This window comes from Aulonocara sp. 'chitande type north' Nkhata Bay, linkage group LG23 (assembly GCF_057382095.1).
Source record: "Aulonocara sp. 'chitande type north' Nkhata Bay isolate Kocher_YH1m ecotype deep benthic linkage group LG23, A_spYH_male_GT1.1, whole genome shotgun sequence".
Lineage (NCBI taxonomy): Eukaryota > Metazoa > Chordata > Actinopteri > Cichliformes > Cichlidae > Aulonocara > Aulonocara sp. 'chitande type north' Nkhata Bay.
This window is the reverse complement of record NC_141365.1, coordinates 51203334-51217104: the sequence shown is the minus strand read 5'-3', so window position 1 is coordinate 51217104 and position 13771 is coordinate 51203334. Positions and strand designations below refer to the sequence as shown.

Sequence of the window (13771 nt, the reverse complement as noted above, 5' to 3'; positions counted from 1 at the left end):
TAGTGTCATCATAATATCTTGAAAACTGTTTGTACATTAATTAAACTGCTGCTGTACATTAATGTTAGTTTATCAAACTAACATTAATGTCATGCAGCTCATGCAGTGTAGAAAAGCGGTATCTGAGAACCAGTCCACAGATGATCGTGGCTCATTTCCTTTCCCGTTCCCGTGGGCAGACTTGGCTGGGGAATGGAGGTTAGTGGTGGCGTGTGGTCAGCGACCCCCCAGAGGAGAGGTGGTGCAGTGGGTTCAGGGAGCGGTGCCAGGGAGGCTGGCAGGGCAGCTGGGAGCAATTTACTAATCACACCCTCCCTATTTTAATAGGACTGGAGAGGGGAGCTAACTGGAGACAAGGCAGCTGGAAAGCTGCGGGAGCTCACGAGTAGATGTCACCATTGTAAATAAATGACCACTGCATGTTATCTAATGCAGCATTTCTAAACAGCTATGATAACATTTCATAAGCCAAAACATGACTGTGTTTATTGGAAAATCAGCAGATCAAACATGATGCTCAGAGCATTGTCGTTTATTTCTCCTTCTTTTTTTCTTAATTACATTTAGTCACATCTGATGCTGTTTTTACTTTTTTAAAAACCACATTGACCAATACTCATGTCGTGGTTACAATATCTGACACTAGATGAATTTATTAGCATTACAAAGGTTTAGCTGGTTATGATGACTAGAAGAATGAAGAGAAACCTTCCTGTAAGTATTGTTCTTCCATTTAAACCATAATTTGCCACGGCAATCATACCAGAATAAAATTAATGCTTTTAAAATCTTTATTTTGTGATCAACATCAGTACTCTCAATCCCAAGTTGTAATGGAACATAATGGAATGAGTGTTGTTTGATTTTGTCAAATACAAAGGGCTTTTACACAGACACACTCCTACTGAAACTGGTGTTATCTGCATCCCATCCAGGATGTAGATACGGTCTGATCCAGTTCTGGTTACTGAGAAAAAGGCTCTTTGTTCTGTCTCTATCAGTGCATTAATTGCCTCTCCTACATAATTATGTACTACACATTATTTTACACCAACTGATGTTCAGACGTCTCCAATCTGGAAAACATTTAATCTTATTAGAATGTGTTTGTCTTTGTAGAAGACATGTCAGGTAACAAAGAGGCTTAGTAAACAAAAAACAGTAAAAAAGATTCATGGCATTATCACTTCCTGCCATATCATTACTGTTTCAATGAGCTGCCATACTATGTGTAAAGTACTGTACATTACACAACATCAACACATATTACATATTAACAAATAGTTTTAAATTTAAACAGAAAAAGAAGGCAAGATTAAGCAGCTATTACATATTAGTAAATCTGAAGCACTGTTCTGGGCCCCTTGCACACATCCTCATCGGCTTGATGCCAAAACCCTGTCCTCTAATTCCACTATCACTCATTTTGATAGCAGCTTACTGGGAATGTACCAGTAATAATATCTGCAGTTAAAAAAACACTCATTCAGACACAAATGCACAGCCTGATGCAACATTGTATAATCAAAAGCCTGTAAAAAGTAGGCCATTACAAAACAGAAGTGGTGTAGCTGCTGTTCACAATCTGACAAAATAAATAAATAAATAAATAGTTCCAGTACTTATTTATCATAAATACTTGAAGTAATATCAGTAATGTCATGCAGTGACAGTAGGGTTAGTGTGGAAACTCTAAATTGCCCACAGGTGTGAATGTGAGTGCGAATGCGTGTCTGTGTCTGTGTGTTGGCCCTGTGACCGACTGGCGGCCTGTCCAGGGTGTACGCTGCCTCTCGCCCTACAACAGCTGTAATAGGCTCATGCCCCCCGCGACCCTGAGAAGGATAAGCGGAAGAGGATGGATGGAATTGTAAATTACTTCTTGGCCTATAATCTGTCAAACAGATCTTCTCGAGCTCCTCTCTCAGCCCTCGGTATTTCTCTGGCTTCTTGTGTTCATTTCCTTGATGTTGGTATAGCCACATCTATCACTACGGCCGTCTTCTTCTGCTTGTCCATCACCAGTTTGTCTCTTTGTATCTGGAAGTCCCCCAGGATCTTAGCTCAGGTCTGTCTCCAGGTTTGTCCAGTCACTGGTAGGATTCTTGATGTCAGCCATTTCTTCTATCTGATGGTGGTCCTGTGCAGGAGCCTGTTCCTCCCAATAGTTCCTCTCTTTGTTCCTCTTCTTTCTCGGGTTTCTGCTGCCAGATGTATTGACTAAGCACATGATCAGTTGTCCATCTGGCTCATGAATGCTTGTTGTCTTATCCTGGACAGTGGATCTGACACTCACTGGTCCTCGACCTCCTTCCTTTCACTTGGCGTACAATCTCAGGATGCTGGACTTACCCTCCATAAATGCTATATATATATCTCTATGTGACTTTTGTTTTTACACCGAGAAACATTGTAAATGACTTTTTGACAGGCAATGGCTTTTTGGCACACTAGCAGGAGGAGGAAAATAGCAGAGTGGTCTACAGCTTTTGAGAAGTGGAGATACGGAAATTACTTTTATTATATCACAAAAGGACAAGAGCATGATGGTAGGGTGGAAACTGTGTCCATGACAGAAACTTCAGCGTGCTACTTATACAGCTTCTGCACAGATAGCTTTGCTACCACAAAGCTAGCCAAGAACCCAGAGTGATATATGAAAGCTGAGTGCATGCCAACCCAAGCCCAGCAGCCATACTCAACAGGTATTAAGGCAGCAATGAGCAGTCAAGCTTGCAGTGTTGTAAGAATCACCGTGGTGTTGGTCTATTAGTCTATTTGGGCTGGTTTTCAGTTTTGGTTTGTGTTGCTGAGTTTGTGTTCATATGTAAAACCTAAAAGAAATATTGTCCTTGTGTAGGGATTTGTTTCAGTGTGCGCGACTGTAAACCAACGTTTATACTGTTAATTGGTAATTTTGTCATATTATGAAACAATGAAAAAGTAATTTAATAAATAGAGTAATAAATTCCTTTCTTTGGCAAGTAGTACATAATGAACTGCATTACTTTTAAGAAAAGTCACAAGTAATATGTACTTTTGAATTTTGTGAACATTTTCCTGAAAAGAAGCTCATTGGAAATCCTCCTCAAGTGACTGATTTAAGAATAACAACTGAGAACAGGGTATGGACTCATCAGATGGCTATTACTCCACCAGTAGTGTAGTTTAACAGTCTAATGCCAATGTGATCACAGGATATCACACTAATTTTGTTCCTCTTTACAGTACTGATGCTTTGTGGTCAGCAAGACCAAGAGCCAAAGGCTTTCAGGTTTACAAATGTGTCAACTTTCTAGAAACCCTTGAACATTTTGTCAAGAAAGAGGAAGAAAAAGAGAGAGAAATGTTCTACTGTTCTGTTACATTTTCAGTCTTAATTGGTTTAATCACATGCTCTAAATGGAGGCAAGATCCTGCTACACTTGGACACCACTCAGAACCACTCTAAATCTGTGAGAGGATGACTGATTTTTGATGTGTATGTACATTTTCTCCTCTTGGATTAGAGAAATTTAAGCAAAACTCAAGAGATAGTAACAGGAAAGCAAAGAGAAGGAACTGAATGCAGAGGACCCAGCCGTGCAGATTGCTACATTCTGTTTTTAAATGCAACTATAAGCATTTAGGTTGCTTGCTACACAAGCAGGAAAGGAATTTGAAATCTAGGGACCAAACAAAGGAAACACAGGTATGATTGTTGTATAATGCCGGGATAAAGTTTGTACCTGGGCCGTTTAATTTTGATGTCTATCTCAACATCAATGGGACTCAAAATGAGCAGGTAAGGAGGGTGTGTGCAGACAGGTGAATGGAAAACAATGGAAAACTGAGGACATCTGGTGGGTGGACAAGGTGAGACAAGATGTACGGGGCAAAATAAAAGACAAAAGCAGGTCTCATGACTGAGAGAGTAGAAATTCTGCAAGTATTTTCTACATGTAATTTGCTAAAATTTGCTAAAATATTTATACATTCAAAAAAATACATCTTTTTTGACTGTGTCTTGATGCATGCTCAGTCATCCAGGTATGTAATTTCCAAAAATATTGATTCTGTTCATCTGGATGTAGCATTTTCAGTGGGAGAAAGTCCATTGTTCATTCAGTGGGCTGTTTGTCATTGTGCAAACGTACTGTTTGTAAAGTTGAGGAAACCTGCAGTCAGCTGAGACTGAAGAAGTCAGTTGGATGAGTGTTGATGTGCCATCTCCTCCAGGATGGCACATCAACACATGCCACTGGCCCAAGGTTGCTGTGTCTCCCAGTAACGTCTCAAGAGCATCGAAAAGATTGTAGGAGAGCTAGACAGCAATGGAAAATCATTAACCATCTAACATATTCAGTATGACTGGTTTGGTCAGTGATGGTCTGGGGAGGCACATCCATGGAGGGACGTACAAAACTATAGGCTAGGCAACGGCACCCTGACTAGGGGAACCCAGGACAAGCTGCACCAGCATGGGGTCTCACAGTATGTCCAAGATGCATAATAATACCTGGAGGATGAAGGAATTGATACCACTGACCGGCCCCCCACACTAGCCTCACCTAAATCCAATAGAACAGCTTTGGGACATGTTTCAGTCCATCTGACCCCCCCCCCCCCCCCCCCCCCCCCCCCCCAGCTTACAACTCAGATGATCCAGGAGCTCAATGATGCCCTGGTCCAGATCTGGGAGACCCCCAGTACACAACTGCACAACTGATTATCTCATTAGGAGAATGCCCCGACTGGGCATGCATACAAGTACGTTGCAAACTACTGAGTAGTTGGTATGAATGTCTAAATGTAGCATTTTGAATTGCTGCGAGGAAATTCAAAATGAATGAGCTTGCCTCATCATTCTTCACTTCATTATTTGGGGTGTCGTTGAATTCAGTCCTCTCTAGGCTGATAATTTTCATTTCTGTCAATCAATGTGGCCTCTTCTTACTTCTGTTTGTGTTGAATTCCCTCCTAAAGTATTTTATTATATTCATTAAACTGACTATGAGTTGCTGTAAGCTGTTTAGACTGGTTAAGTGGTATAATTCTGCATATTGCTGCATTTCATCATAAAAATAATAATATATCCTTTACATATAATTACATTTATTGTTATTCATGTGGTGTGTTATAATTCTATTCAGTGCCATATCCCCTACAGTAGGTTCATTTCCCCACACTCACTTCCAGCTCTGGTAGATAACGCTGGTAAACTAATTTAATAGAAGTAGAGTGATTTCAGCTTTTATGAATGATAAATCTTCCCACATTCCAATTTTTAGAGAGCTTCTCACATAAACATTAGCAATGATCTAGTAGGCCTAGAAGCATCTTTTCTCAGTTAGTTTGTATTGTTTAGTCAAAGGATAAGTATCACTGCTCACCGACCAGTTTTAGGAGATGAGATCAATCTTTTATACCCAAGAATAAATTTGGAAGTACATGCTATGACATTTTAGACAATATGATCTTCATAAAAAAACCCAATATATTGAAATAAATACACAAATGAAAAGAACAACAAAACAAGGGATCGAGTTAAAGTAAAAATCACTGCTCGGGGTAATTAAATATCAAAATTGTGTAATATGTAAAGAAAGCTTTGATGCTGATTCACTACAGGAGGAGAAAAGTGCCTCGGACACATTTATTAAGATCGTGTACAGCATAAGCTTATCTAGCTTCTCATGTGGAATTACAGATCTTAGATTACTGGTATATTTCTTCCCATAAACTCGATTCTGTTCATCTGGACGTGGCGTCTTCAGCGGGAGAAACGTTTCATCATCCAGGTGACTTCTTCGGTCTCAGCTGACTGCAGCAGTTGTCCTTCTTCTCTCCTGGATCACCTGGACCTTTCTTCCCAGCTTTGACAAACATTCAGCTTAGATAACCACATTTACTCAGGGCCTGTTTGATGGGATTTTCTGGCTGCTGTGTCTGTGGGGATGGTGTTCGCTCTGTGCTGTAGCGTCCTGATGACACCCATCAGCTGCTCCAGTCGAGGATGAGAGTCAAACCTTAATTACTGATCCATACGCGTCGGCTAACAGTACACATCAACTTTTAAATGCCCCCCATCACTGATGGAAATCTCATGGAAATGTGGGGTTGCTGTTGTGGTTCTATTTCAAAGGCCTGTATTTTCAGATCATTTATTACATTACATTACTATAAAGGGTGTTTTCACACTAACGTTTAGTTCTTCAAAAGTACATTTTACTGCTTTCATTTATCACAAATTGTGTTTTCTTTTACCTGATTATACAGGATACTAAATCTGAGTTGTTTCTATTTCTCACAGTTGCCTCAAGGCCTCAGCTTTATTTGCTGAAGAAATGTCATTTTAGCTTGATTACTAAGGCAGTTAGTAATCAGACTTCTTCTGTCACTGCTGTGTGTGGCTAAGAACCCCCAACGTCAGGCAGGGCATTGCCACAAAGCATGCTCATATTTCAGGTAATTTCCCAAAAGCACACATTACACTTATTGTCTCACATAAGTTTTGTTTGGGGGTTTTGGGTTTTTTTTTTTTATTTCAACATATTTTATTATGTAACATGTATTTACATAATACATGTTACATAATATATGTGAAAAGTGTTGCCCCTTCCTGATTTCCTAGTGTTTTCCATATTTATCAAATCTACATGTTTCAGATCATCAAACACGTTTTAATATTAGACAGAGATCATCTAAGTAAATACAAAATGCATTTTTAAGTTTAAGCATTTCAGTTTCACTAAACACACTCAGGCCTGACTACTGGCAGACCTGTTGAATCAAGAAATCCCTTAAATAGAACCAGTCTGACAAAATGAAGCAGTGAGAGCCCCACTGGCTCTCTCACTGAACCACGGTGAGAGCCATTATCCACAAATGGCGAAAACATGGAACAGTGGTGAACCTTCCCAGGAGGGACCAGCCAACCAAAAATAACTCTACGAGTAGGGCTGCTCAATTAATCGAATTTTAATCACGATTACGATCTGGGCTTTCAACGATCATTAAAAATGACTGAGCCGATTATTAGCCCCTCCCTCATTTATCCGCGACACCTTAAAGGCCGGTCCGTGAAAATATTGTCCGTGGCGCAAAAAAGGTTGAGACCGCTGATTAAGAGGACCCGAGGGAAGCTCGGAAAGCTAAGCAGAAGTTATTTAGAGAGGAGAGTGACTGCCGTTGGTTGAAAAGAGAGTTTAAAAAAAAAACTTCAGTGGTGTTGCACACTATTTTATATTATTTTTTTAAGTCATTATTCAACACATTGTTATCCCTTTAAAGCCGGTCAGAGCAGCACACTGTTTTGTGTAACTATTTTTAAATCCCTGTAGAACCTGAACCGTGTAAGCTAGCGCAATAATTTGTTTTGCATATGAAACTTACATCTTATGCCATCAGCTTGTCCTCGGTCATGGTTTCCTTCCACATATAGCTTTGCAAAAACTGCATAAAAAGCGCTTGCAGGAACAAAAACATAATATTCCAGAAACACGCTTTGCCGATCCGATCAGCTGTTCGTAACACTTCGCACATTGAAACAGACTCACCGCTAACTATCACATGTCCGCCATTTCCTGCCCGAAACCGGAAGTGATGTCATTTTCGCGGAAAATGTCGTTGTTTTTTTTACTTGTAGGCCTTAAAAGCCTATACTGGTCATGTTTGACTTTTCTGAATAGTTGCTGGGATGCTTAGAACTCGAATTGCACTGCTGGAAATAGTTTATTTTGATGCACCTGCTGTTTTCTTTGCAAATTTGAATCATAGGATTGTTTTTTGTTTTTCCTGCAGTATATAAAAATTGCTGTATCTCCAAAATAAAACTATGAAGACACTCAAAATTAATTTCCTGTTGTTGTAAACTATTTTTTGCAACTTTTTTGTATTTAAAGTTTTGAGGGATAAGCCTCTTAAATTTCTCCAAGTAGAAATATATGTAAAAAAACCAAAAACGATTTTCTATTTTTTTGTAGTTTATTGCACTTTTTTGCAATTAATGTAGTTACTATGGACTTAATGCAGACATATTATTAAAATATGGGCTATAACAGTTGTATAGCAACTTGAAATGCTCCCACAAATGGCACTACAACATGTAAAAATATAATATAAGCTCTGGCGGACTTGGTTCTATAGTAGGTCTTAAAGGGTTAAATAAATATCGTCAAATAATCGAGATCTCAATTTCAGTGAAAATAATCGTGATTATCATTTTTGCCATAATCGAGCAGCCCTATCTACGAGCACAACGATGACTTATGGAGGTCACAAAATAACCCAAGAACAACATTAAAGAACTGCAGGCTTCACATGTCTCAGTAAAGGTCAGAATTCACGATTCAACAATAAGAGAGAGACGGGGTAAAATGGCTACTATGGAACAGCTTAAAGAGAAAACCATTGCTGACCAAAAAGGACACAAAGGTCTCACATTTGCAAAAAAACCATCTCGATGATCCCCAAGACTTTTGGGGAAATATTCTATAGACTGGTGAGACAAAAGCTGAACTTTCTGGAAGGTTGAGTCCCATTACATCTGGCATAACTCTAACAGCATTTCAGCAACATTAAAAGATGGTGGTTGTAGTGTGATGGCCGGGGGCTGTTTTGCCACGTCAGGACCTGGAAGAGTTTTTGTGGTAAAGGGAAACATGAATTCTGCTGCCTCCCAAAACATCCTGAAGGAGGATGTTCAGCCATCAGTTGAAATGCATTTGGGTTCTGCAGCAGGACAATGATCTACACCAACACCACCACCTCTGAATGTCTTGATGCATGGTCGATCATCCAGGTGAGGAAATCACAAAAAGTAGCGTTTCAGTGGGAGAAACATTTTGTTACTCAGTGACTTGGTTGGGGAAACCTGCAGTCAGCTGAGACTGATGAAGAGACGAAATGTTTCTCCCACTGAAAACGCTACGTCCACATGAACAGAATCAACGTTTTGGGGTCCACCTGTTGGAGTTTCCTAGTCCTGACCTGAATCTGACTTATCCCTCCACCGTGTTGTAAAGAACTCATTGCCGGTTACATCACTGTGGCTGTTGCTGCTAAGGGTGGCCCAACTACTTATTAGGTTTAGGGGGCAATCACTTTTTCACACAGGGCCATGTGGGTTGTTTTCCCCCTGATCATAAACACCTTTTAGAAACTGCATTTTGTGTTTACTTGTGTCATCTTTGTCTAATATTTACATTTGTTTGTTGGTCTGAAATATATAAATATATTTCAAAATATACAAATAAATAGGAAATCAGGAAGGGTGCAAACAATAAACACAGTGGTGTGAAAAGACCACACTGTATTTATTTGTTCAGTTTTTGTTTTGCACGCATGCTTGTCAATATGTAGCAGTACTCAGCTTTACCTAAGGAGGTAAGACTTTGTGTTTTCTACGGTGTATCTGAAGATGTTGTGAATTGTAACACTGGTAACGTTTTCCCTCACTGCATAATAACCTATCAGAATAACAAAGGTCTTTTCACACTAATTCATATAACTACAAACGCATAAAAACAAAAGCTTTCTTTGTTAATCGCTTAAGCAGTAGACACATCAAAGCAATAAACATTCTGTACCACTGCTGAAAAACACAAAGATTTTTCTCCAGTTTACGCACACTGCTTACATAGAACCTTAAGTAGGTCATAAAAGCACTTTATTTTACACAAAATGTTTGCAGTCACCAGCAACCTGGGCTTTAGTATCTTGCTCAAGGGCAACTGGCACTAGGAGATGCCAGGAAGCAAACAGCCAACCCTGCAATTAACAGATAACCTGCTTCTGTTATATGAGCCACAGCCACCTTTGTGCATGGCTACATGTACACACACACAGACATATTCTAGTTAGTTTTATCTACATGTCAAATACAATGTACATGCATATAAGCAGAACAAAGACTCCCCCCTCTGTACAGTGTAAATAGGACAGATCGGGAAAGAGAGAAGATATGAGAAGCAAAAAGAAGGAGAAGATCAGATAACTTACTGATGGGATAAACAGGAATAAATGGTGAGGAGAGGGGTTGTTACATCGACCCCCTGATGTTTTTATCAGGAACTAAAAGCTGTCAATTGTCTTATTATATTTATATTGGAACTCTTTTTGCATTTGAAATGCTGTTCTGTACATATAATATAATATATAGCAGCATAAGCACTCAGGAAAGAGTGCTTATGGATATGAACCTGATAACAGCATTTCATTAAATCTAACCTCCCCCCCAAGGATGTTCATGTGAATATTAAATCACTTACCTGCTGATCAAAGCATATTTTATTAGTTGAGTGGGCATATTACTGATAATAGAAAAATATGAAAGCATAAATACAGCTCTTATTTATTTACTGCAGTTCAGTCGCACAGTGTGTCCATCCTTAACAGTGTGTGTATGTTAGTCGTGGAATTTTGCGATGTTATATTAATTATTAAAATGTTTTCATTTTTGTTCCTTCATAAATCAAAAAAACATACTTGTCATTGCACATTAATTCACTGACTTGTATTTCTGATACGTATTTTCTTTACATTTACCAAAGGACTGTGTTATTGTTATATGCCTTACCATATAAAGCGCCCTGTTGTCATTTGGCGCTGTATAAATAAAACTGAGAATAATTTAGCGGGTCTGGCTGTTCAAACAAGGCTGCTGTCGGCTTTTTCGTATCTGTATAAAATCCATTTAAATTACGCCCAAGACGTCCTTAAACTCACTTCACCCACCTTTTCAGGAAGGCATAAACCGCTGTGACAATATTTCTTTACAAGTCAATGGACTGCACAACTGATGACATTTATATGGAAGACCTGTATAGTTTTTGTCCTGTAAGTCATTTAACATCACACGCAAGTGAACATACTCAAAGCTTATTGGCAAAGCAGAAAAATATTCCCAAAAACCACTCACCATTGATGTTCCAGAGAGGCTGAAGCCCTCCAACTCCGTTACTGTCGTTACTCATGATTCATGGCGCTGAACCGACAACAGCCAAGACGAGACTTTTCTCTCCCTCCTTTTCTCTTTTTGCTCTCGTCCACGTTGTTTTTCTTTCTCCAAGTTTTCTACCCACTGTCACCCTTGCGTAGATGATGTTATCCTCCGCTCCGCTTTTCCGTCAAGCACACTCACAGTTCACATTATGTTCCTCCTGCTTGTGTGGTGTTTTCTCTTTAACCAGTTTTCATAGTGTAGTTTCCCTCCCTGGATGCGTTTTCTAATAATAATAATAATAATAATAATAATAATAATAATAATAATAATAACGGCGACAAAAATAAATTAACAGCTGTTATAGACTTAACACCTATCCATATCCCAGGCTTCGCTCATTGATCGCAAATCCAAAACGTGCCCGCTCAGCTTCAGCCACAGGGTTCTCGTTCTCGCGCGCACCGCACGTTCGTTCTCTCACAGCCTGTAAAGAAGGAGCGCGAGAGAGGAAGAGAGACGAGGAAGGACTTGTGATGTCATGTCCTTCAGCCAATCCCGGTAAATAACTTGGCATTGAACGTTGACTCACAGTGCTGTTGTACCAAAATGTTAGTTTAGGGATGCTAATAAGTCACTCCTGAGAATTAGCAGGTTGATATTCTCTAGTCTATGTGAAATACTTTAATTTAAAAACATGAAGTTCAGCTCAATGCATCTTTTTTTACTAAATTTGTGGTTAAGTTTGCAAAAGCTGGAGATGGGAAAGCAGAGAAAGGAGAGCTGTGATAAGAGCAGAGAGGCAAGGCAAGGCAAGGCAAGTTTATTTGTATAGCACAATTCAACAACAAGGTGATTCAAAGTGCTTTACAGATACATTAGAAACAAGAACAAATAAAAAGCATGATTTAAAATTGATTAAAACAAGCAAATAAACTAACTAACTAATTAACAAACAAACAAACAAACAAACAAACAAACAAAACAGTATATAAAATCAAAACAGATAAAATCAGAACAGTAGATAAAATCAGTAGTTAAATGTAAGTTTTGAAATTTAAGCTTAAAGTGTGGATTTGGTGCTTTATTCAAATGCAGCTGAGAACAGGTGAGTCTTCAACCTGGATTTAAATAAACTGAGTGTTTCAGCTGATCTGAGGCTTTCTGGGAGTTTGTTCCAGATATAAGGAGCATAAAAGCTGAATGCAGCTTCTCCGTGTCTGGTTCTGACTCTGGGAACTGATAAAAGACCGGATCCAGATGACCTGAGGGATCTGGATGGAGGAGTGGGGAAATGCATTTTCGTGCATTCAGCAAACTAAAGAGTTTAGAAATGAGGCTGTTTATAACCAGCAAGTAAAAACCAAATGCTATGTTATCAGTTTTCTTCCACAAGGAGTGAAAATCATTTGCAAGAAATACTGCTTCGAGCCATAAACTACCATAAACCCTTCACTATATCAACCAGCTGTCTTTGTTTCACTCATCTGAAATGAAATAGGTCCTACCCTTCAAAGGAGCCCAGCTGATGTTAAGCTGTCACTGTCAGCACAGTAAGTAGCTTTAAATGTGACAGAAAAAAGAAACACACATAACCTACTGGTGTTGAAATAAATGAATCACTAAAATATTAGACAACAAAAGAACATGTGCCCCAAAAGTGGCCTCTTTCTCTGCTCCATCACCTTTTTCTGAGCAGTTCTGAGCATCTCAGCTGAACGACTGAGGTGGGCTGCTAATCACAAGGAGAGTGGAAATAAGAGAAATAATGACGACCAAGCTTTACAGCTTGATGAACTAGCAACTCGTGGAAATGACAATGTTACAAGTGAAATACTTCAGCACTCTGGTAAGCCAAGTTAGCACATTAGAGCATATTCTATTAATAAAATGGTAATGTTAGATCCCTTCCAGCTACAGGATATTAATGTTTTAAAGACAGACACTGCAAATGATGACACACCTTCCACGAACCAGCAAATGCTGGAGAAAGCACTGAGATGATGTCGTTAAGAGGTTAGACTGAGAGGCTGATGTCTCAAAATGCAGAGGGCAGTTATGTGATAAAGGGAAAAATACAGAGAAACAAAACAACACTGCTCATGCTGTGCAGCACCCACAGCCTAAAGTTAATTATTGTACGTTCCAAAATTACAGAGCAGCGTTTGAGTCTCTTTGCGGTGCTTATTTAAGTCTTATATATAAATATATACACTGCCAGTCAAAGGTTTGGACACACCTTCTCATTTAATGGTTTTTCTTTATTTTCATGACTGTTTACACAGCAGGCATCAAAGGCATCAAAACCATGAATGAACACATATAGAATTCTGTGGTAAACAAAAAAGTGTGAAGTTCCTCAAAACATGTTTTATATTTTACATTCTTCAAAAAAGCCACCCTTTGGCATTCTCTCCATGAACTTCATCCCACATACCAGATCACACAATGTGCTTACACATGGCCCACATACCGGAAAGAATGACGGCCCTTTGGTAGCCCAGATCTGGTTTGCCAGAGATGGCCCACACATGGACCAGTTGCATTCACACTGGTGGTGCTGTGCTGGCCCAGAACAGTTTCAACACTGGCCACAGATGTCAGCCTAATGTGTACCTTAATCAAGCCATGTAATAACGAAATGTGCCGGAACATAATAGTGCAACAACAGCATGACAGAACCCTGTTCACACAGTGAATGGACTGCTTCTTATGTAGCACTTTTCTACTCTCCCAGGTTACTCAAAGTTCTCTATACAACATGCCACATAGACAAACTTTCTCTAAGCTGAGTGCTTCCTAACTACATTCATACTCTTGACATGCAGACTGGAGGAGCCAGGAATCGAA

General features: G+C 39.3%; 1 protein-coding gene across 1 annotated transcript in view; it reads right to left on the bottom strand.

Annotated features, from left to right (window-relative positions):
* chrm4a (cholinergic receptor, muscarinic 4a) overlaps positions 1 to 11397 on the bottom strand; it is a 67073-nt gene extending 55676 nt beyond the window's left edge. The window contains exon 1 of the mRNA XM_086283389.1: positions 10901 to 11397. Within this exon, the coding sequence (XP_086139515.1) occupies positions 10901 to 10955 (55 nt within the window). The 5' untranslated portion in view covers positions 10956 to 11397. The remainder of the gene's footprint in view (positions 1 to 10900) is intronic.
* Between the last annotated feature and the right edge of the window lie 2374 nt (positions 11398 to 13771).